At 48.9% G+C, this 24,004-nt stretch overlaps 2 protein-coding genes across 13 annotated transcripts in view; both read right to left on the reverse strand.

Annotated features, from left to right (window-relative positions):
* Nucleotides 1-385: 385 nt before the first annotated feature.
* Nucleotides 386-12,155, reverse strand: LOC128081164 (protein MANBAL-like). Of its 9 annotated transcripts, none has more exons than XM_052684163.1 (6): nt 12,038-12,155; nt 9,812-9,910; nt 9,189-9,383; nt 4,318-4,416; nt 3,695-3,889; nt 386-1,743 (listed from the first exon to the last, which is right to left on the reverse strand). In XM_052684163.1, the coding sequence occupies exons 3-6, from the start codon at nt 9,336-9,338 to the stop codon at nt 1,636-1,638; spliced, it is 552 nt and encodes a 183-aa protein (XP_052540123.1). In that variant the 5' UTR covers nt 9,339-9,383; nt 9,812-9,910; nt 12,038-12,155; the 3' UTR covers nt 386-1,635. The 9 variants fall into 9 exon arrangements, with proteins under 9 accessions (XP_052540123.1, XP_052540124.1, XP_052540125.1 ...); XM_052684164.1 differs by lacking the exon at nt 12,038-12,155 and adding an exon at nt 10,187-10,259 and having other exon boundaries at nt 9,812-10,124; XM_052684165.1 differs by lacking the exon at nt 12,038-12,155 and having other exon boundaries at nt 9,812-10,158.
* A 2,029-nt stretch (nt 12,156-14,184) lies between these two features.
* Nucleotides 14,185-24,004, reverse strand: part of ITCH (itchy E3 ubiquitin protein ligase) — a 63,833-nt gene continuing 54,013 nt past the window's right edge. For 2 of the 4 annotated variants that reach the window (XM_052684113.1, XM_052684114.1), the window contains exons 19-24: nt 21,867-22,007; nt 19,959-20,079; nt 19,090-19,194; nt 18,807-18,903; nt 18,216-18,288; nt 14,185-17,574 (exon numbers count right to left, since the gene is read on the reverse strand). In XM_052684113.1, coding sequence (XP_052540073.1) covers nt 17,475-17,574; nt 18,216-18,288; nt 18,807-18,903; nt 19,090-19,194; nt 19,959-20,079; nt 21,867-22,007 — 637 coding nt within the window. In that variant the 3' untranslated portion in view covers nt 14,185-17,474. Of the gene's footprint in view, nt 17,575-18,215; nt 18,289-18,806; nt 18,904-19,089; nt 19,195-19,958; nt 20,080-20,499; nt 20,628-21,862; nt 22,008-24,004 lie in introns of those variants that run through there. The other 2 variants (XR_008207015.1, XM_052684115.1) reach the window with 2 other exon arrangements.

A 24,004-nucleotide genomic window follows, 5' to 3' on the forward strand; every position in this document is an offset into this window, starting at 1 on the left:
ACCAAGGAGCCTGCAGAAATCCCATCATCAATCGACTGAATCCCCATCTAATCCCCTGCTCCTACCAACAAACACTGCCTTTATGTTGCTACTTTCACGGGGGGCTTTTGGAGCCAATATCTCTCATGAGAGGCAAATTAATGAAGACATTGCGCTGTTTCCTCTTTCCAGGAAGGTGTTCTGGCAGACAGTTTGTTGCAGTTTGTTGCTTCCAAGTCAAACACAGGTACATGCATGCCTGAAAGTATGAACTAACCAACTTCACACAGATCAAAGGAGCTGAAAGGCTTCCCCTCAATGGGTCACTTTCATGAACTGATGCCCCTGTTTCTACAGAGAGCTATGGCAGCTTTCATAGTAAATACACACACAGAAAGAGACAGCCTGATTTTTAAAAAGTTACTTTTGTTTTTATTTGAAACAGTGATTATATATACATATATTTCAACAGAAAATAGAATAAAATATGTAAGATATTGGCAATTACTAAAGACATGCTATTAGTTCAGCTAATAACATTTTGAAACGAGTATCAAGCTGTTAGGAACCAACTGCAAAGACAGCATAATCCCACCTCCCCTCCCCTCAAAACAAAACCCCCATATCCAGGAATTCCACTTAGAAATGAGTCATTCAGCCTCAACTCAGACAGAAGGAGAAACCACACAGGGCTCATTGCTGACCATTGCTTGCTTGTGGAAGCACTCCTGTGTTTTGGGTAACGTGTGCATTACTCTTTCAGTATTTGTACTTCTGTTAGAAGAAAGCAACAGAACCCATCTTCAGGGAACCCGCAGAAGGACAAGATTAAAAAAAACAACTACCATCCTCATTCATGGAAACTCACAGATCAATATTAGTCTTTATTGTTGGTGTGAGAAAATTTCATCATGTTTCTTTGTCCTGAGATCTCCAAGCAACTTTGGAGTGCTTTTGTCTCACATGCTTTGTTCTGTTCTCCTCATGCTGCCCACCAACTCATCCACCAACAGCAAGGGAGGGCAGCAACATGGTCCTTCTCAAACCGATGGTTCCAGCAAATGTGCCACTAGGCTTCTGGTAGAGAAGAGACCCAGCACAGCACTGCTACTGTGCCTGGGCTCACAGTGCGTTGCTCAATTGAGGACGGCAGTCTGTGAATGTAAAAGGATGGCAGACTTGCAGCCCCGCCACAGAACCCTTTCTTTCAAAGCCACTCTGAGCCCTGGGGCACCTAACACAGCAGGTTCTCCTCCCATTGACTCATTCGTGATCAAACAAACCAAGATGTGAGCTGGCATCAGGAAGCTCCAGATGCCTTACAGAGACTCTGTGGCTATGTCACCACCTCTCTCTCCAGTCCTGTCTAGCCATATTTCAAGCTAACACAAGATTGTCCCTGGTCCTGAAGAGACAGACCCTGAAGGAATGCAGCGTCCCCAGCTCTTGCCAGACATGAAATCCCGCACAGGCAAAGTCCCATTTGTTGGTCACGCATCAGAAGCCCTTCCAGCTTCCTCAGTTCCTCTCCAATGTCCATGCAAGGGAAAGCACGGCCACGCCACAAAACAGGCGTACAGTGCGCTGCCTTTGGAGCACCTCTCACGAAGCATTCCCGCTGCTCCCTGTGGCCTTTGAGGCTTAGCGCTCAAGCCCTCACCGTTTCTTTTTGCTTTCCTTCTTGGCTTTCTTGCTCAGCTGTGCAGCACTTGCCTTTGGTTTCTTCACGGTCTCCCAAGTCTTAGACTCCAAGCCGTCCGAGTCCTACAGGAATCAATTCACAAACAGTCAGGGAACTTTCTGACAATTGCCTGACAGCTCGCTTTGGGCATTTATGTGAAAGCAGAACTACGTAAGTACTGGGTATCTCTGCTGGAATGCACTTCTAGCAGACTGAGTCCACATTTAATGAGACATGAGCAGCACCATCCCTGCTTCTTCTGCGTGTGTTTCTGGATGAGTGTGAGTTCACGCACAGCTTGTTACCACAGAGGCTGTTATAAGCTTAAATGCCTAAATCAGGCTTTGGAGAAGAAAATACCCCAATTTTAACAGCAGGATGAAAACCAACACTTAACAACAATTATTCAAACAAGAAAAAGTAAAAGATATCACAGAAACACCAGTATATGCAGTAACATTCAAAAGGTATTCAGGTATATGTATTTAGGTATATGCAAAATGTACATCCTTATCATGTGCAAGACAAAAGGTAATCCTTAAAACAGCAGTCAGAATGCCACGCTCAGAGCTTTTACATCAAGACCAAAATCCACGGAGGGCATCAAAGGCAAAGCTCTCTTCACCCGGACTAACAAGGAATCCTAAGGTATAGAGCTTGTTTCCTTCAGGGGAGATGACAGATAATATTTCAGGCATGGGAAATAGAGTCTAGTTATCTGGTAAAGACATGAGGGAACAGCGCCAGTCTCATTTGAGAAAGCACACACACACAGATTGCCTCCTTTCATTAAATGCATTTGAGTATAAATATTGTTTTAGCATCTTGGGTTCTAGCAGCCAGAGCTTGCCAACTGGAAAAGGACACAGAAAATGGCAGAGCAAGATGTGCTAGCATCAAGCTTCCAACACAGAGCACCAGATAATGGAGGGGGAGGCACGCATCTGACAGATCCTTTTAATCAGAGCCCTGTTCAATCATCTCTAAAGTCACTGGGCTATTACGGTTCACATCTGTGTGGCTTTCCAAGGAAAAAGAGTTGGCTGGCTTTCCAAAGGCTGAAATCAGTGCATGGGGAGCTGGGGAGGCTCTGGAGAAACAGAGCAACAAGCAGCTATTACTCAGGTTTGCAGAGTGGTGCTGCTGAAAAATGAACACTGATGCCTTCTACTGTTCAAACCAAGGTAGTCTCCAAAGCCTGAAGCCTCCAGAACAAAGAAGCTACTCTGCATTCTACCTGAACCGAAGCATCATTCCTAAGACATGGAGTGAGAGCATCTCTTGTTTATTATCATGTGCATTAATCACACAGACAGCAAATCGAGGGGACAGTGAATATATGGAGAAAATAAAAAACAGAGCACACAAACAATGTAAACAGTAAAAAGCATCACAGTTCTAACAGTTTAACAAAGCTATCATAATTCTAAATAACAACAACAAGATATTCAGTACTTCTCATAAATTTACTAAGGGAAATAAAGAGCATTCACAACAGAGCAATGCCAGAGAATCAGTACTGGCAATTGATGGCTCTGTCTGACTGCAGGTCAGATTACTGAGGTCCATCTTAAGTAAGGGGAAGATGGCATCATAGCCCCCATTTAACATCAACATTTCATTTAAAAATTCAGCAGTACAACCCAAATGTACAGGTTTGGATGGAAGTGCTGCACATTGCCTTCCTGGCATCAGGGCACAACAGAAACTCCACCTCTCTCTTGTTCCCAAAAATCCCACGGAAGCTACAGTCTACGGGCCTTGCCTGCAAGGCAGTCCCTGCACAGGGGGACGCCCTGCCTGCCACTCACAGGCCACAGAAGCAGCAGCAGCACGACGATAAGATGAGCTTGCACCTCCGGGCTCCTTGCGTGCCACCAGGAACAGCACGCACGCCCAAGGAAGGGCACAACAAACTGCCGCACTCTCAGCAATGCCGCGGCGCGCTACCGTAGGCAACGGCTCCAGCTGCTTCCCTCCCAGCCCATTTCCTCAGCATTTCTATCAACCTCTACCAAACAGAGCGCTACTTACTGTCTCTGGGCACTTGGGAACTGGCAGCATTATGGCCAACACGCACACAAGCTGGAAAAGGGCTCCAAAGAAGAGGCCGTAGCGCAGCACGGTCTCCATCAGCGTGGGCTCAGGGATCTCAGGGGCCGAGAAATGCACTTCAGCGGCCATAGCGCAGACAGCCTGCTGCTCTGCTGCTCTCCAGGAGGCTGCTTTCTGCAAGGGGGAAACGAGAGCCATCATTCCATTCGTGCGCTCCGACGCTGTGACTTCCTGCTAGCAAAAACTCCCAGCCTGACTCAGAGACGCGCTCTGAAGATAGCCTTGGTCTTCCGACCCAACCACAAGGAGGGACGCCAAACTTGCATGTCAGCAAGAGCTGAACAGGCAAGAATCAACTTCTCCCTGAGCTTGATCACACACGCACGACCACTGTCTCAGTAACACTAACAACAATGGGATTAATCCCATCACTTGCACATTTGCATCTACCTGGGCACGTACGTGTTCGCGGCCTTGCTGCTGCTGTGCCGTACGGCACCAAGCACAGCAACAAAGCACGCAGAAAGCCCATCTGCTGAGCACAGGGGGAGGAGCTGGGCTCACGCCTAAGCACTGCTTACTGCAAAGGAAGGCACACCTACCTGGCAACGGCCACGCAGGATGCTCGACACACAGTCACACACTGTTCTCCTGAGGCCCAACGCAATGGCGCAGCCACTCACACTCTGCTCCTCGACGGTCTGCAACACAAAAGTCACAAGCTGGAAATTCAATTCATCCAAGATGCCATCGGGCCTCCGTGCTCACGGCACTCGCACTCATGTCTTCGCAGGATCAATCAGGCGTGTGCTTACCAAGTGAGCGCTGCTCACTGCCACTTGACACCAGCAATCTACCCCTAACTGTCAAGTATGAACAGGAACCTATGCCTAACACTAAAAGACTACAAGTAACCTATGCCTAACTCTAACTCAAGAACAGGAACCTATGCCTAACACTAAAATGCTAAAAGTAACCTAAGCCTAACTCTAACATACGAACAATAACCTAACACTAACACTAAAATCAACAACAACACCTAAACTATAACTCCCGCAGCATTTAAATGGGAAGAGGAGAACTTGGCTCCCCAGGAGGCTCGGAGGAGGAGCTGATGGAAACTCATGCCACCCAGCTAATGCTGGGGGCGGGGGCCGCGCAGCGGGTAGGGAGCCGAGCGCCTGGACCAGCGGCGGTGGAGCTGGGACATCGCCAATGCGGGGCCTGGCACGGTGGTGTGGTGCCAGGCCAGCTGTGCCGCAGGCGGATCCACCTCCATGGGCTCATCTGCAGGTGGATCCACCTCCATGGGCTCATCTGCAGGTGGATCCACCTCCATGGGCTCCACGGAGGTGGTCACCGCGCTGGCCCAGGCGCGATGGAAACGCACTCTCTGCCCCCTCCTCCGCTTGATCTTAAAGGCGGCCCCCCTCCTCCTCTTCGCCTCTGGGAAGCCAAGCTCCCTCTTCCCATTTAAAATAGGGCAAGCATCGCCCCTCGCTCTCTTCGCTCCAGCCATGGCTGTCGGAGCTCTCAGAGCGAGTGCGTTGGCCGGGGCAGCGGTGACCAAGGTGACGGCTGTGATGCGGCGAAGGTTCTAAAATGGCAGCCGCACTGCTGGCAATGGCGTTCCACATAGCATGAGGAGGGGGCCGGAGGACAGGGCACCGGACGGCAGCTAGAAGGCACTCCCTGTGCCCAGCGGGCAGCCCTTCTCTGCGGCAAGCAAGGGGCCACAGAGGAGCCGGCCACGAGAAAAGGGCCCTCGGCCTCCTTCATCCTCTCCCTGCTTCCACACGGCAATCTGTTGCGGCTGGCACACGCAGCACACAGCGCCATGTTCAGGGGCCTCCCGAGCCCAGCGCCAATAGCAGCAGGCTCCAAAGCACACCTGACTACGCCTGCCTCCTGGCACACACGAGCTCCGCTTTCCACCTTAGCATCCAGCGCCTCTTCTTGCGCCTCACGGCTCGGGATTCAACCATTCCCTACAATCAATACCGCCAGCTGCATTTTCACTACCATCACTCTGACTCCATTCCACAGCCGCGCACAATGCTGGCACACACACACGGGGCCACCCTGGCTCACCGATGCTTCGCGGGGACCCACACAACAGCATGAGCAAAGCAGGCAGAAACGGGCCGTGCTCCTGACTGATGGCACTCTGAAAATCTCCCTCTCCCTCCCCCCCACTCTACTAAGGCAGCAGTTCTCCCAAGCAACAAACACAATCACGCACAACTGCAGCCCTGGCTCGTCCCGACAAGGGACGTCCCGACGAAGCACATCTTCACAAACCTTCTGCCAGCTCCGCACCCTCCGGCCAACACAGCGCCCGGGCGCCTTGCTCCACTGCCCGCCCGGGCTTTGCTGGCGACAACTCGGCCCTACGGGGCCTCCTCCTTCACGCACCCCAAACACCAACACAGCTCCGCACTCGCACGGCCTTCCCTGAGAGGAAGCCGCCCCCCGACCCCGCAGCACTCGCCGGCGCCGCACGCATCGCCTCTGCGTGCCGGCAGCACCGCCAGCTCCTCCCCCGAGCGCCCCTCCATGCCCCCGCACCGAGGCCCGACCCCGCTCCCAGCACACAGCCCGCTCCTCCCGGCCCCGCTCACCGGCCCGGCGCCGCCATGCCGCGCTGCCCCGGAAGTGCTCTCCGCCGCCAGGAACCACTTCCTGCCCCGGCCCTACCAACCGCCTGCGGCGTCGCGTTGCTGAGGGCGGCCTGGGGGCGGCCCGGGGCCTGGAGGAGGGGGACGGGGCAGCTGGGGGGGTCCGCTGCCGGATTCCCCTCGGGTGGCGCCGGCGGCATGCAGCTTGTCTTCTTCTCCTTTTCTGCCTTTCCCCTTTTCCCCCTTTTTGCTTTCCTTTGCCTTGCTTTTCTTTTCCTTGCTTCTCTTTTCCTTTCCTTTTCTCTTTCTCTCTTCCCCTTCACATTTCCCTTTCTCTTTCCTTTCATTTCTTACTTTCTTCCCCTCCCCTCCCCTCCCGTCCCCTCACCTCCCCTCCCCTCCCCTCGCTTTCTGTCCACACTCAGTCTGCACATCTCCAATGGACATGCCTGGAGAAGATCACCTACGCAGGCAATAAATGGCTTGTGCTGTGCTTCACTGCTTTGTGCTCTTGAAAGACTCTGATTTGTTTTGCCCTTTCCTAAGCCCCAAGTATCAGGAGGGCCCGGCTGGCTTTGCTGCGGAGCCTTATCACCCCACAGGCTGAAGACTTGGGGGAAAAGCTCAGCAGCTCCGTAGCTGCCAAGGGAAGACTTCATGCCCTGGCCTTCATACAGCCCGGCTCTCCCCGCTCTGCTCTGCGCTCCTGCCATCCTCTGCAGCCCCTGTGCTGCGACAAACGCGAGCGCGGCTCGGGCCCAACGCCCTCCCTGCTGCACGCCCTCTCACGGCCTCATGTGCTGCACCCACACCACTGCCCCAGCCCCGCAGCCCTCCTGCCCGCAGCGCAGCCCCACGCACCGGGCTCGGCCCCAGCCCCGAGGAGCTGATGGAGCTGACTCAGCCCCCGCTGCATCCACACCCAAACCTAACACGCACTAACCGCTAACTAACTTTCCTATTTAGGAAATACTCCGTTTCCCTCCTTTGCAGCCAGCTCCTTGGCTGCACGCAGCCCCACAATCCGCTCTTTCCTCTCCAGCAGTGCAGCAGGCAGGCAGGCAGGCAGGCAGGCAGCAGAAGGCAGTGCCGTGTAGCACGCTGGACCCAGCGCACCGTGCAGGCTCCTTCGTGGAAGGAGGAAGACGCCGACGCGCCAATCCAAAATGGCAGGCAGACCCTCTTGACGTGCAGCCTCTGCTCTCCTCTCCTCCCCTCTCTCGGGCTCCGGCTCAGCAAGGTGCCCTCGCAGCACCCAGACGCTCCACACGCGCCGCTGCCCATGACGCGCTCGAAGCCATTGCAGCTGAAGCAGCTGAAGCAGCACGGCTCGCTGCCCTCCCGGCTCACGCCTGAGCTCTGGGCCCCAGGCGCGCTCACCTGCAGCCCTCCCGCTGCCCTCTCCTCCTGCCCCACTCCCAGCGCTGCTCTTCACACCAGCCCACCCGCACTTGAACTCCTCGCGGCTCAACGGGAGGCTGACGTGCAGGCCATGGCTGCCCGCAGGTGCAGCTGGCCTTCCCAGGGCAAGCAGGAACAGTCCGTGCTACAGAAGGCTGGAAAAGCCACCAGGCAAGATGGAGAGACAAGCTCAAGGCGCTGAGTGCAGGGACACCTTTCTTCCTCGCGCGCCGCTTCCTCTCCTTTTCTTTCTCTCACTCCTCACAGAGCAAGCTGATGCTCACACTCTTCGCCAGCACTTACGCTTTGGCTGAAAGGCCACCGCTTGGGAAGACCAACATGGAAACGCGGGAAAAGCAGCTCCATCTCCGGGGAGGGACGTGAAGCCGGCCGGTTCATCGCCCTGCCACTGCCAGCCCAAGCCAGGCATGTTTGGACCAGCTACTGAAAGAGGCAGCACCAGGTTGAAAAGGTTTCTTTCCCTTTTATTTTAAACTAAGGGATTTGGGTTGCGTGTTGTAGATACGTCAACAGACAATAAAATAGCCTGGATACCGCTCATGACCAGCGACATGCGCTAAGTTCACCTCATCATCAACATTCTGCAACAGCTATCGAGCTGAAGGACCCTCAAGGAATGCAGCGTCCCCAGCTCTTGCCAGACATGAAATCCCGCACAGGCAAAGTCCCATTTGTTGGTCACGCATCAGAAGCCCTTCCAGCTTCCTCAGTTCCTCTCCAATGTCCATGCAAGGGAAAGCACGGCCACGCCACAAAACCAGGCGTACAGTGCGCTGCCTTTGGAGCACCTCTCACGAAGCATTCCCGCTGCTCCCTGTGGCCTTTGAGGCTTAGCGCTCAAGCCCTCACCGTTTCTTTTTGCTTTCCTTCTTGGCTTTCTTGCTCAGCTGTGCAGCACTTGCCTTGGGTTTCTTCACCGTCTCCCAAGTCTTAGACTCCAAGCCGTCCGAGTCCTACAGGAATCAATTCACAAACAGTCAGGGAACTTTCTGACAATTGCCTGACAGCTCGCTTTGGGAGCTCAAGTCACCTGACTGGGCAGCTTTGGCTGCCAGCGCTGCAAATTGCCTTTCTGGCATCAGGGCACAACAGAAACTCCACCTCTCTCTTGTTCCCAAAAATCCCACGGAAGCTACAGTCTACAGGCCTTGCCTGCAAGGCAGTCCCTGCACAGGGGGACGCCCTGCCTGCCACTCACAGGCCACAGAAGCAGCAGCAGCAGCAGCAGCAGCACGACCATAAGATGAGCTTGCACCTCCGGGCTCCTTGCGTGCCACCAGGAACAGCACGCACGCCCAAGGAAGGGCACAACAAACTGCCGCACTCTCAGCAATGCCGCGGCGCGCTACCGTAGGCAACGGCTCCAGCTGCTTCCCTCCCAGCCCATTTCCTCAGCATTTCTATCAACCTCTACCAAACAGAGCGCTACTTACTGTCTCTGGGCACTTGGGAACTGGCAGCATTATGGCCAACACGCACACAAGCTGGAAAAGGGCTCCAAAGAAGAGGCCGTAGCGCAGCACGGTCTCCATCAGCGTGGGCTCAGGGATCTCAGGGGCCGAGAAATGCACTTCAGCGGCCATAGCGCAGACAGCCTGCTGCTCTGCTGCTCTCCAGGAGGCTGCTTTCTGCAAGGGGGAAACGAGAGCCATCATTCCATTCGTGCGCTCCGACGCTGTGACTTCCTGCTAGCAAAAACTCCCAGCCTGACTCAGAGACGTGCTCTGAAGATAGCCTTGGTCTTCCGACCCAAGCACAAGGAGGGACGCCAAACTTGCATGTCAGCAAGAGCTGAACAGGCAAGAATCAACTTCTCCCTGAGCTTGATCACACACGCACGACCACTGTCTCAGTAACACTAACAACAATGGGATTAATCCCATCACTTGCACATTTGCATCTACCTGGGCACGTACGTGTTCGCGGCCTTGCTGCTGCTGTGCCGTACGGCACCAAGCACAGCAACAAAGCACGCAGAAAGCCCATCTGCTGAGCACAGGGGAAGGAGCTGGGCTCACGCCTAAGCACTGCTTACTGCAAAGGAAGGCACACCTACCTGGCAACGGCCACGCAGGATGCTCGACACACAGTCACACACTGTTCTCCTGAGGCCCAACGCAATGGCGCAGCCACTCACACTCTGCTCCTCGACGGTCTGCAACACAAAAGTCACAAGCTGGAAATTCAACCCATCCAAGATGCCATCGGGCCTCCGTGCTCACGGCACTCGCACTCATGTCTTCGCAGGATCAATCAGGCGTGTGCTTACCGAGTGAGCGCTGCTCACTGCCACTTGACACCAGCAATCTACCCCTAACTGTCAAGTATGAACAGGAACCTATGCCTAACACTAAAAGACTACAAGTAACCTATGCCTAACTCTAACTCAAGAACAGGAACCTATGCCTAACACTAAAATGCTAAAAGTAACCTATGCCTAACTCAAGAACAGGAACCTATGCCTAACACTAAAATGCTAAAAGTAACCTAAGCCTAACTCTAACATACGAACAATAACCTAACACTAACACTAAAATCAACAACAACACCTAAACTATAACTCCCGCAGCTTTTAAATGGGAAGAGGAGAACTTGGCTCCCCAGGAGGCTCGGAGGAGGAGCTGATGGAAACTCATGCCACCCAGCTAATGCTGGGGGCGGGGGCCGCGCAGCGGGTAGGGAGCCGAGCGCCTGGACCAGCGACGGTGGAGCTGGGACATCGCCAATGCGGGGCCTGGCACGGTGGTGTGGTGCCAGGCCAGCTGTGCCGCAGGCGGATCCACCTCCATGGGCTCATCTGCAGGTGGATCCACCTCCATGGGCTCATCCGGAGGTGGATCCACCTCCATGGGCTCCACGGAGGTGGTCACCGCGCTGGCCCAGGCGCGATGGAAACGCACTCTCTGCCCCCTCCTCCGCTTGATCTTAAAGGCGGCCCCCCTCCTCCTCTTCGCCTCTGGGAAGCCAAGCTCCCTCTTCCCATTTAAAACAGGGCAAGCATCGCCCCTCGCTCTCTTCGCTCCAGCCATGGCTGTCGGAGCTCTCAGAGCGAGTGCGTTGGCCGGGGCAGCGGTGACCAAGGTGACGGCTGTGATGCGGCGAAGGTTCTAAAATGGCAGCCGCACTGCTGGCAATGGCGTTCCACATAGCATGAGGAGGGGGCCGGAGGACAGGGCACCGGACGGCAGCTAGAAGGCACTCCCTGTGCCCAGCGGGCAGCCCTTCTCTGCGGCAAGCAAGAGGCCACAGAGGAGCCGGCCCCGAGAAAAGGGCCCTCGGCCTCCTTCATCCTCTCCCTCCTGCCATGTAGGAATCCCCTTCTGGGGCTGGGCCACGCAGCACACAACACTCATGGCACGCTCAGGGATCTCCTGAGGTCAGCGCAAACAACAGCGTGCTCCAGACTGGACCTGACGGCGCCCGCCTGCAGGGAGACAGAAGCCCCTGCTTCCATTTCTTCTTAGTCTGGGGTTTTTCCCCTTAAATATGGATTTTTCTGCTAGTATTTCCTCTTTTTCCCCTTAACTCTCGGGTTTTTACCATTAAATACAGCTTTTTCTTCTAGAAATCCCTGTTTATCCCGTTAAATCTCCGGTTTTTCCCCTTAAATATGGCTTTTTCTGCTAGAAATCCTTATTTTCTTCCTTAAATCTGGGTTTTTCTCCCAGACATCACTGTTTTTCCCCTTAAATCTGGGGTTTTCTCCTTAAATACGGCTTTTTCTCTTAGAAATCCCTGTTTTTTCCCTTAAATATGGCTTTTTCTGCCAGAAATCCTTGTGTCCCCATTAAATCTGGGGTTTTCTCCCACAAATCCCTGTTTTGCCCCTTATATATGGGGTTTTCCCCTTGAGATATGGCTTTATCTGCCAGTTTTTCCCCTTAAATCTGGGGTTTGCTTCCAGAAATCCCTGTTTTTCTATTAAATCTGGCTTTTTTTCCCATAAATATGGCTTTTTCTGCCAGAAATACCTGTTTTTCCCCTTCAGTATCAGAGGACCAGCTCAGAGAAGCGTTTGCCTGGGACGGATAGGCCGCGACTGGATCGAATCCTGCCTCTGAATCGGGACGCTGGACACAGCCTCACTGTGCACCCAAAGACTAAGAACAGCGCCACCAAAGCGGGCAGAGACGCACGCGCTCCTGACTGCTTTGACATCTCCCTCTCCCGCCCTCCCTCCCACCAATCTATCAGGGCAGCCCTTCCCAAGCAACAAACACAATCACACAGAACTTCAGCCCGCACTCGTCCCGCTCACTGACATCCAGAGCCAGGGACAAACCTTCAGCCGTGCCCGCTCCTCCCCCACTCAAACAGAGCACCAGGCGCGTGGATCCACTCCTCGTCCAGCTTTGCTCGGCGCAAATTCCAGCGGGGAGTCCTCATTCACACACCTGAAACACCAACGCACAACAACGCATCAGAAAAGGCAATCAGAAAAGGAATCAGCCTCCAGACAGGCTTTTCCGGCCGGCCGACGCCGCAGCCACACGAGCCCGTCGCCATCCTTGCCGCACCATCAGGCCCCGCCATCCACAGCCTCCTGCCGGCGCACTCCGGGCCGAAAGCAAAACTCCACCGAGCGAGGCCAAAAGCCAAACTCGCCATCCGGACGGAGCCCCGCGCTTCCCCGCCGCCATCTCCAAGGACCGCCGCCACGCAAACGACGCTCAGCGAGAGCGAGCGAGACGCCGGCTTCCCCGCCACGCCCAAACGAAGAGCGACGGCACCGGATCGCAGCGCGACGGCTCCCACCGCGCGACGGAGCGCGGCGCTGCCGCCGCCCGGGAGCCGCCCCGTTCGCCCCGGGCTGCGCTCCGGCACCCGCAGCCCTCGCGAGGACGCGCGGCCCGCAAAGCCGCGAGCCGGGACCCGCCTCTGGCTGCCGGCGGCGCCTCGAGCTCCTCCCCTGACAGCCCCTCGATGCCCCCGCGCCGAGGCCCGACCCGGTTCCCGGCACGGAGCCCGCTCCTCCCGGTCCCGCTCACCGCTCTCGCGCCGCGCTGCCCCGGATGTACTCTCCGCCGGCAGGAAGCACTTCCGGTCCGGGCCCTAGCAACCGCCTGCGGCGTCACGTTGCTAAGGGCGGCCTGCGGGCGGCCGAGGCCTGGGGGTGGAGTGGGGCGGCGGCCGGATTCCTCTCGGATGGCGCCGTAGCCGTGCGACTTTTCTCCTCCTCCTTCTCTCCTTCTCCTTCCTTTTCGTTCTTTCTCTTCTCTTTCCATTCCCTTTCTTTTCCTTTCTATTCCTTTCTTCTCTTGGCTTTTTCTTTCCTTTTCTCTTCCTTCTCTTCCCCTTCACAGTTCCCTTTTCCTTCCCTTTCTTCCTTCCTTCCCCTCCCTTGCCCTCTCCTCCCCTTCTTTCCCTTTCTCTCCAAGCTCTTTATCCAGCTCTGAAATGGAGTTGCATCAAGAAGATCATCTACGCAGGCAATAAATAACTTGTGCTGCATTTCATTGCTTTGTGCTCTTACCAGACTCGGATTTGGTTTGCCCTTCACTCAAGAATCACAGAATGGCCAGGGTTGGAAGGGACCTCAAGGATCATGAAGCTCCAACCCTCTGCCACATGCAGGGCCACCAACCTCCCCATTTAATACCAGCCCTGGCTGCCCAGGGCCCCATCCAACCTGGCCTTGAACACCTCCAGGGATGGACGGGGCATCACAGCCTCTCTGGGCAGCTGTTCCAGCACCTCACCACTCTCATAGTAAAGAACTTCCCCCTGACATCCAACCTCAACCTTCCCTCCCTCAACTTCAAACCATTTCCCCTTGTGCTGCTGTTATCAACCCTTTCAAAGAGTTGATTCCCCTCCTGTCTGTAGGCTCCCTTTAGGTACTGAAGGCTGCAATGAGGTCACCCTGCAGCCTTCTTTTCTCCAGGCTGAACAAGCCCAGCTCCCTCAGCCTGTCTTTGTAGGGAGCTGCTCCAGTCCCCTGATCATCTCTGTGGCTCTCCTCTCTGTCTTTCTCGTACTGGGGCTCCAGACCTGGATACAGCACTGCAGATGGGGCCTCACAAGAGCAGAGGGGAGGGGGGCGATCACCTCCCTGCCCCTGCTGGCCACCCCTCTTCTTGTGGCCCTTTCCTGAGCCCCAAGTATCAGGAGTGCCCGGCTGCTTTTGCTGCAGAGCCTTATTATCCAAGCACACAAAGACCTGGGGGAAAACCTCAGCAGCTACGTTTGTGCAGAGGGAAGATTTCATGCCAACGCACAGCCCGGCTTTCCCTGCTCTGCGCTGCCGGCGTCCCCTGCAGCCCCTGTGCTGTGACAACCAGCAGTGAGCTCGGGCCCAACGCCCGCTCACATCCCCATGAGGCAAAATCTGAAAACGTGCCATCCCAGCCCACTTCCAAGCCCCAGGAGCAGCTAAATCATTCATTTCTACGCTGCTGCTTCGTAACACAGAAGGAACAACAACAGGACTACCATCTCTTTAAGTCGTTTTATAAAAGTATTTGACTTACTGAGATACTGTTACAGTTACCTGAGTATTTGAAATTACAATACAAGGAAACTTCGACAATGAATTTCAGTACAGTATTTTACAATCCAGTGCTGCTGATCCCAGTTTATGTCCTAGTTCACTAGAGCATATATACACAAACAATGATTCTTGAAGAAAATTAAAAAGACACCCGCAAGAAAGGGGGCTGGAGATACCAATATAACAAAGAGTTGAAATCACAAATTCAGTGCAGCATGTAGTGGTAACGCAAACAAGAAAAATTAAACAGTTTTTTTTGTTCAGTTTTTTTTTCTTTTTCTGGAACACAAATAAATGCATTAAAATCCAAGCTTCAGTGCTAGATCAGATGAAGACACGGCGCATTTACTGCGCAGTTTCATACACAAACGCTTCCTGAGCTACTGGAGCAATAAGGCTTTGTTACTTTAGATCAGCAGCTCAGCATTCCGTTCATTTTTTCACGTCATTCTCATAAGGCAAAATTCTAAATAGAAGTTATTTTAATGCTTGAAAATTAGGATTAATTGGCAGCTACATATGAGCACGCATTTGTTATGCAGTATCAATTCACACAGCTCAGGCTGCTCAAGCAGTGGTGGGAGGAGCAGTGGGAGACAAATTCATTCACCTCTGCTGGAAGCCCAATGTTATGTGGGATAGCAGATGCTGTGGGTCATCCACGAGATGTTTCCACCACATCCCCATAAAGAACAGAAAAGTGCACCGCTGGTTCATATTGACAACTTTTTATTTCTACAGAACACGCTATAAAAAATTAACAGGCTTGTTAGCTTACAAAGTAAAAGGTTTACGTAAACTTTAGCTCAGACTTGAAGAACATTGCCAATTCATCAACCTAGTACTAGCTTACTTTAATTATTGGCCAAATACAATGTTTCACAGACTTTTTCTCCCAGCTGATTCTTTGTTTGCAGTATTCTAAAATCATTTCTGGTGCTTGGGATATCCAGCCCCCTCTCCCCATCCTAATACAGCAGGAAAGACACAAACATGCCACTTAAATTAAAGAAAGAAAAAATGGAGCAAGTGGAATCCGAGATTGCAAAAATATATACAAGCATTTACCTTTTTCCTGAACTAAACATTTCAACCATAAAAATATTAAACAGCCATACCCTATAGAACTAGGGCTAAGGCTATTTCAATTATAACTATTTTTTATTTTAAAAATATAGGGCTGAAAGCCTTTTGGGTGATATTTATACATTACCAACATTTCTAGCTTCCCTACATGAATCATAAATCATTATGCAGAACACAAACTATGTTTCGTAGCTTAATTTTGCATTATCCTGTTTAATTCAATCTCTCTTGTAAATATGTTAGATAGCTAGATTTCACTGTAAGAATTAATATAAACAGATTATTTATAAGGCTTTTTTCTTCTCCTTGTGAGCTGTATATGGTAAAATAGCCATCAAATGTCTTGAAATTGGCATATTTTCCTCCTAGTAAAACTGTGAAGCAAGGCTAGCTTTCACCGCCAGTGAAAAGGTGAAAGAGGATAATCCCTGGATCATCAGAAACTCTTTCCCATTGCTCTTGCTAGAATACACATGAAAAAAAGGAGGCATTTTCTCTAAGGTCTTATTATTCTTCTTTCCAGTGAGCATATATCACTTCAACTTGAAAAACTCTTTCAGAAGGTCAGTTAAAACTGTAATGCCTTGGTTCTTAAAAGGCCTGAATCAGATTTGCCCTCTGGCAGTTCAGACAGAAGGAAGGAAATGCTCTCTTCAAGACTGGAGGTTCGCTTCTAGTTTCCCGTTGTCCTGGTTCAGCTCCAGCATAAGAAGCCTCCTCAGAACAGCTGCTGCTGTCCCAGTGCTCTGAGCTACGGTTATGCTTTAACCTGTGCTACTTCAAGAGCCACGTTTCTGACCACGGCTAACAGCCACATCGACTCACAGACGTTTCCTTTCCTGCCTTCAGATAAGGAAGGAGCTGACCATACCTGAAAAGTGCATTCAGTCTAAAGGAGCAATAAAATGTCACTGTAAACCAGAAGAGAACTGAATATTAACAGATTTGAAAAGAAAGCAAAAGATGCTATAAATCCAGGAAGGACTTATTACAAAAGTTACTAGCTGTGTGAGCAGCTTAGGGTGACCTAGCATAGAAATCTTCCCCAAGAACTTGTTCTAATCTTTATAGAACTGTTTTCTGATGCTCCAACTCGTCAAAAGTCTGGAATCCGTGTATAAACTTCCAAGTCCTCTGATCTTAGCTAACGTGGCATTATCAGTTCCTCACCAAAAATGGTAAGTATTATCATCTTTAAAATCCAGCTATATTGTACCTCTTCCTGAGAAACCAACAAAGTCTTCAGAGAAAACTGACTGCAACATGGAAGAATAACACTGAGTATAATGTCCATTAACACTTCCCACAAGAAACATCAGTCTGCAAATGGGAATCTACATTGAATCAGTGCAATCCCAGGCGGCCTCGTCTTTTGCAAAACAAGGGAAGAACCACAGCGTTAACACAGTTGTAGAAGTTAGATGTGTTACACAGAAAAAGATCAGAACTCTTCGGAGGGCACAAGCAAACGTTCCAGCAACTTTGGGCAGACGTTTATTTTGCTGAAATTCACAAGACTGTGAGAAAAACAAAACAAAGCTACGCCCTGGATTTGTGCCACAGTTTGACATCCCCTTAACAGCAGTCTGAGTCCCACTGGCACGTGAGCAGACTCCGGGCAAGGAAAAACAGTCCAGCCACACTTGAGTTAAAAAAATAGCTTAAGCGATGAATTTGCTCACAGTAGGCAGAGGACGGTCACAAGTCGGCCCAATAACACTGCTGTAAAGAGGTTATGATGTTGCTGCAGCATTGCAGCTACTAATGAACTTCCCAGTACATCAGTAGCAAAATATGCTACTAAAAAGGAAAGACAAAACTATTTTAAAAAACCTGTCAGTCATTAAGGACACATTCTAAGTAATGAAAGGTAAAACAAAGCAGAGCCCAAAGCTGTATTACATCTCTACTTGGGTCATAACTCCTTTGTAGCCATACCTGATCGCGTTTTGATTTCTGAAAGTGCTCAGTAGAAATCCAGAGTTAATGTGGATAAAACCTCAGGATAACATCCATTGACTTACACACTAGTGTTGTTAAATAAATCCAAGTCAAGTCTACTTTACAATGAAGTGTGCAACAAGCAGAAGAAGTGAAGAAGAACATCGTGTGGAGTTCACATTCTTCAAGGTGCAAATCACAGCTATTCCTGTCCAAATCCTTCTGTTTCTTCAATTGCAAATAACAGCTTCTCCTTCAACTGCTCGTAATTCTTATAGGGTGGAAGGTCTAGGCGATTGAAACTGAAAACAAAGGAAAACTTTAATTATTGTGGAATTATTTAAACCACCAAAAATCCATTAGGAACACAGGCATATCAACTTTCCTGTTTAGAGGGATAACTGGATTTATACCCTCTAACACAGCTGTACCTTCATGTGCATTTATCTGTGAAAGTGGAGTTAAAGCACAAGCACTCTAACAATAATTTTCCAGAAATGGTGATGCACTCAGTAAGAAGCCTCACTTCATCTCTCTTTTGTATTTGAAATTTAAAATTTGAGCTTTTTCACAAAGCACCAGTGTAACTGAGACACTGAGCAGAAGCTGCAATTTCTCCAGCGAAGAGGGAGCACGAGTGTGCCTATTTGTTTTCAATGCCAAGATAGACCAATCCCAAACTCCTGGGAAAAAAGTGCTACTTACTACATTTTTTTCTTTTCAGTAGTGTGCAAATCCATGGCATTCACAATGGAGTCAGCTCCACAACAAAACTGTTGTTCAGAAGTTCAACTATTATTCAACAAAGCTTACTGGCATAACCCAGTGTTTTGCTTTCACACAATCTCAGCCACTTTCACATATTACCCACTTTCTAAAATCTCAAAGTAGATTGTCATCAGTAAAAACAGAACCATAACAGAATTTTATCCTATGTACTTACCAGGTGTGACTTCTAGGTAACCAGTTTTCCTTCCCAACTTTCTCAATACAAAATTTTTGGGGTCCATTGCTCCCTGTAAAAAAAACAAATAATCAAGTCTCAGGTCTAGCTGCCTACCTGTATCAGTAGTAATACATGACAACTGAGTGTGAAAGGCTTGAGGAGAAAGCAAGACTTTAACTACTTGCAGAGACCAAAGACATCTGCTTTCCCTACATCTCTCTGAAGAAACCCACGTAGCCAAACACAGAAATATGAAGTGGTTCTGAAAGAAACTCAATCACTGAATCACATAACTGCTTTGGTACTGGAAGGAATCTCTGGACTTCTCCTAGTCCTTCCACTCTGATCAGGCAGGGATACCCAGAGCAGGCTGTCCTACCAGGACCACGTCCAAACCATCTGTCAGATCCCTGATGGAAGGCGTTAACACTGCCCCGTCCCTTTTTCTGTCACAGCTCTAGCAGTATGCAAGACTTAGGAAGAGGAGTCAATAAAAATTCATAAAAAATATCCTTACATATACAGGTTGGTCCTTATTAAAGAAAGGAATTAATAGAAGTACAAAATGCATTAAAGAGGGCTTGTTACCCATGAGGTCAGCAAATCCTCCCACTGGCAATCTGCACGTTCCAGTAACGAATTGTAGAAGTCTCATTCTCTTTTCGTTATCTATTTCTTTTACAAACTGAAAAATAATAATTAACATTGATGTAAAATTTAGTATTTACATTTTCACTTCATCATCAACCCTAGAATAGCTGGATTAGCAGCAATAATTTATATTTACACACTACAAATCTGTTGAGTAATTCTGACTGTTGCTCACTAAGCTGTTGCTGTGCTCTTCTGAGGAAAAAAGCAGTCTACAAACCTGCCAGAACCACAGTATCTGTCTGCTGGTTCTGGTATAATGCCTGTAGATGGTATGCCTCTGCCAGTCATTTAAATCAATTTCCTGCATTCCACACAGGAGGACCTTGAGGGGAGAAAAAGGATAAAAACATGAAACTACAAGCTACTGCTTTGCTTCTACAGCAAACAGAGTACTGTACTCAAACTCTATTGTACTTCAAAGCACCTACAATCACAGCGTTCTCATTTTTCATTTTAAACTTCAAAACTTCCACAGCAAATAATAACAACCACTCACGAACAGAATTTGGAGAGACCACAAAATAGAAAAGCCATTTGTGAAAATGTTTGTATTTAGACATTCAAGCCAGGAATGTATACTTTGTCACTGCCTAACCATACAATTCCGTGCTAGAAATGATGTTTTGCTTCAGAGTATAATTTTGAGAGACCAAAAGTAGCTAAAACCTGGTCCACTCAGTAATGTGATCATCCACTGATATTGGCTTTTTACCTCCCTTTCTTTCAAATTACTCATTCTTTAAACAAAAGCAAATCTCACTGTCAAGGATTTCAAAAGCAATCAGTCAAGTTTATACTGGCAGAATCTTTGCACTAGAAACGTGTCGGTTGTGAAGAAGAAAGTGAAGAAGAACACACTCACCAAACACTCACCAAACACTCACCAAACACTCACCAAACACTCACCAAACACTCACCAAACACTCACCAAACACTCACCAAACACTCACCAACACGTGAGGCTTCTCTCACACATTCTCAAAACAGAACTGTCAGCCTTCACGAACTCTGTTCTTCAGACACTGACTGAAATTTAAGTACTACGTGTCACAGCCTGGATCTGGCAATAGTCAAACAATCCTTTACCTCCAGTTCCTTAGCATCAAAATACTGCAGATACTGCTGTGGCAGAATTTCATTGAAGCCTTCAAAAAACGCTTGTGTCTGTTCCTCAACACCTCGGGAAAGTCTCCATTCTGCTACCAGCCTGTAGAAGATACAGGAGGATAATTTACAATGGGCTATGCCAACCCAAGTTAATCTCTGTTAGTTGATTCTGAAATGAACTGTAAGTGATGTTAAGAAAAGTTATGTAAAGTCTGGGAAGTTCCGGGGATAGAGCACTGTGCAACTGCACCTGCAGCCTTCACTCTGTGCCAACAGTTTCGAGTTAAAACCCTGTGTTTCCAACCACTGCTACGGAAAGCATTTGAAGCTCAAACAGGAGGCAGCATCTACTCACTGATGATATTAATGAGAGCACAGCAGTCCCTAGGTATTTAGAGAAGGAAAAAAAAGGCAGAGCTAATTCATCTAATATTGTCCCCAGAAATCTCAGTCATTATCCATGACAAGGTAAAATCTAGGTCAGGTGTACTGGTGAAGATAAGTAGGACTGCTAGCTTACCAAGAAACGACTATGTCCATTTGGAAAGTTCCATATTTGTTTCTGTTAATCATGAAACTTTGCTCTGTGGTAGAAACTCCACTCTCCATTAACAAAAAGGTGAAAAGCAGGCAGGAGACCCGAAGAACCTGAACCCAGGGAGAAGCAGATATTATGCTGAATTCAAGCCTAACCTGTCAGGAGAACTGGAATCTAAAGGAGAGATGAAACTCTGGGGAACATAACACAGGACCCAGAGTATGGCAGAAGAATATTACTTAGGCTGCAATCCGAGCTCTCCCTGGGTTCCTCAAAACTAGAAGAGAATGGTCTTCTGCAGATACTGCTTACTCTCCATCCCAATCAGTATTTTGCACAACTGCAAAATTCCAATATGTTCCTTCTGCAAATGTTACAATTTCTGTGAAATGTTCTTGGACGACTCATGAAAGCAATTCCTACTCTCTCATCTCTCAAACCTTTCCCACAAAAAGCCTTCACAGAACACATCATAAGAAAGAGGAAAATTTTACTGATTCAATTTATCTCATGCCTGCCATGTGTGCAGTGGTTTCTTGTTTGTTTCCTCTTTGTTTTGAGCAGATCCTCTGTGTAAGATGATGCTGAAGTTCACACCTTAAAGCAGAGCTTGTACACTGCTGCTCACTGGGGATATTTCGAGACAAGGAGGGGATCTTTTGAGACAAGGCACCTCATAGTTTTTCTCCAGACCATCTGAGCTCATGGTTTTCTTCTGTAATCACTTGTAGGCTCCTTTCCTTGCTTTAAAACCTTCTGGTGCTGCTATATCATAATTCCTCATTTACGACAGTACAACACTTCACATTATTCACAATGCTGCCTTGTTACAAATGCCAGGACATAACAGCACTGTAAGGGCAGTTCACATGGAAACCAGTATCGAAACAATGCATTTTTAAAAACTCAAGTTTACCACAAAAGCATCTAAAAATGTTCTTTGGCTAAAAACAAGCAACAGCATAAATGGCTGGAGAGAATATCAGCAGTCTACAAAGGCAAAATGTGAATAATAATGTGTGCAATGGGGAACCACCATTCACATTTGTTGCCATGATGTTCTGCTAAACTGAATTATTTCTGGGAAAAAAAAACAAACAAGTGGAGCTTCTACTAAACTGAATCTTTTGGGAAAAGTAATATACAGTAATATATTTTTTAAAATATTTCCATCAATATTTTCCTTCCAAACGCAGATTCTGAACGATTGCCATATTTTGCCAACATCAGTAATTATTCATAGACAGAATTTCAATAATGCTTCATATTGCATAGTGACAGCATTTTCTTGATTGAGATAAAAGAAACAGGAGAGATAAGAGTATTTCAAAATCTTCACTTAATCTTACCTAATATATTCTTCTTTGTTTTCTTCTGTCACGAGAATGTTGCTACCATTTGGCTTCAAATCATGGCTTTTGATTTCACCCAGAATTTCTTTATCAACTGAGAAAAACATTTCCAAGCCACATTCTTCAATATCATTCTCTCTGCAAGGAAGAAAACGTGATAATAAATAACCAGGTCCAGACTGTGCATGCAGTAGAATTGATGTGTATGAAGAATATAAGGACTTTTCTTAATTGTTTAGAGCTCAAGAATCAAGTTAAGGAAATGTTACACAATAACTGTGGTTCTGTAAGATTCACCCCACTGATGTGCATAAGCAAACTGTGCACTAGGTACAATAGCATCCTTAAATTCATGTCACTGGGCTGACAAACTACCCACTGCCTCTAAGCAGAATGCCCATGGAATACAAAAACCTTTCAATAATGACACTGTTGTGTTTCACTACCCGCTGCCTTGCCAAGTAATAGCAGATAAGAAGAAAAAGACTCAGAATGCTTAATGAATTATCTTCAACTCCAGTATATTTATGGGACTATCTTGTAAACGTATCAAAACATCCCAAGCTCCTAAGTTAACAAAATAATGCATTCCTGAGAAAGAGGAATTTTCTCATTAGAGACTTCGAAGTAAGAAGAACCTTCATTCAACAAACACTGCTGGGATCTCTGTTCTCTCTATACGGTTCAGTAGCCAGAATAACAGGTGCATCATTGTAACGTCTATGTTGGTAAGTGCTCCTACACAGCAGCGACGCACATAGGCAGGGTGCTGTGCTGGGGCAGGCAGGGACAAGGCTGCTGTACCCACGGCAGCCACACGGTGCTGCGCTTTGCACTTGCTGCTAGAGCAGCACTGGTCGCACAGCCACGTTTTGGCTCCTGCCAAACAGTGCCGGCACAGCATCAACTCTGCAGCCCCTGAGCCAGCAAGGCTGGGTGTGGGCAAGAGGAGGGGGAAGGGCCATCAGCAGGGCACTGATCTACACTGACGGAAGGGATGTTGCACACCAGGTGATGCCACACACAGCACAAACAGCTGGGGAAGGGGCACAGCATGTACTGAGGTCCTGCTTTCCAAGGGGTGGCCAAACACTGCTTACTACTGATGGATCTCCCATCCCTCGGGGTGTCCAAGGACAGGCTGGATGGGGACAAGATGATCCAGTGGTTGGCAACCCTGCTGGCAGCAGTGGAGCTGGAACCAGATGGACTTTGAGGTCCCTTCCAACCCAGGTTATTCTATAACGAGCAGAGGATAATTGTTTTCTTCCCCTGTACGGCCTCTGCTTGATGTTTTTCTTTTTCCTCTTTTTCCTTTAAATTGTCCTTGTCTCAACCTATGAGCGTTTCATTCATTTATTTTCCAACCACATTTTCTTTCCCCCCTCTTCCTTTGAGGAGGGGCAGTGACAGCATGGGGTGGTGGTGTTCTGTTGACAACTGATGTGAAACCACCACTTGATGAACACTTCCAACATAAAATGCAAGTGTCCTGAGCTACAAACATAGAAACAGCAATACTGAAAACACCACCGTGATGTATTTAGTGCTGTGATGCAACGGTGCTTCTCAATTTCATCTCTCCAAAATACAATATGAAATCTCAGGAGAGCTGATGGATGGCAAAATAAAATTACTTCCTTTCAAATGAAAGACACCTGCTTTGACTCGGCTTGAGCAGAGGGGCCTCACTAGACAAACTCTCAAGGACTTTCCAAACAAAGTAATTCTGCAGATTTTCTGAAACAATGGAAATGAGAAAAACGAGCAGAAAGCGATTCCACATTACTGCAAAACTTCCTGGGAACTTGCATCATTTGCTTTTTTGGTGATTAATAACATGGTATCCACACTCTGCCAGCTGTGATTTTTTTTTTTACTGCACACTTGCAGTCATTTCCTTCAGCAGTGCTGGTAAGCAGGTCCAGCTGCTGACCTGTGCATGTAGAGCTCAGTGCACAGTGCTTAGAGGTCTGAAGGTTCTTCTCTGAAATGCTCACAAACTTCCGTGTTTACTCAAAAAGGGGCAAAGCTTTCATGAACTCCAGATTAGAAGACTGCTGTATCAGTACAGACACTGCAATTGATATACAGCTTGTGTTTTTGCTAGAGATAGCTTTCAGAAAACTTCTTGC

Source organism: Tympanuchus pallidicinctus, unplaced genomic scaffold, assembly GCF_026119805.1.
Source record: "Tympanuchus pallidicinctus isolate F22 unplaced genomic scaffold, pur_lepc_1.0 scaffold20, whole genome shotgun sequence".
Lineage (NCBI taxonomy): Eukaryota > Metazoa > Chordata > Aves > Galliformes > Phasianidae > Tympanuchus > Tympanuchus pallidicinctus.

Coding starts and splice junctions, on each gene's coding strand:
- LOC128081164 (XM_052684163.1), bottom strand. CDS start 9,338: ATGGCCGCTGAAGTGCATTTCTCGGCCCCTGAGATCCCTGAGCCCACG. Junction 3,890..4,317: donor TCCTGCGTGGCCGTTGCCAG/GTAGGTGTGCCT, acceptor TCCCCCTTGCAG/AAAGCAGCCTCCTGGAGAGC. Junction 1,744..3,694: donor TTCCCAAGTGCCCAGAGACA/GTAAGTAGCGCT, acceptor TGATTCCTGTAG/GACTCGGACGGCTTGGAGTC.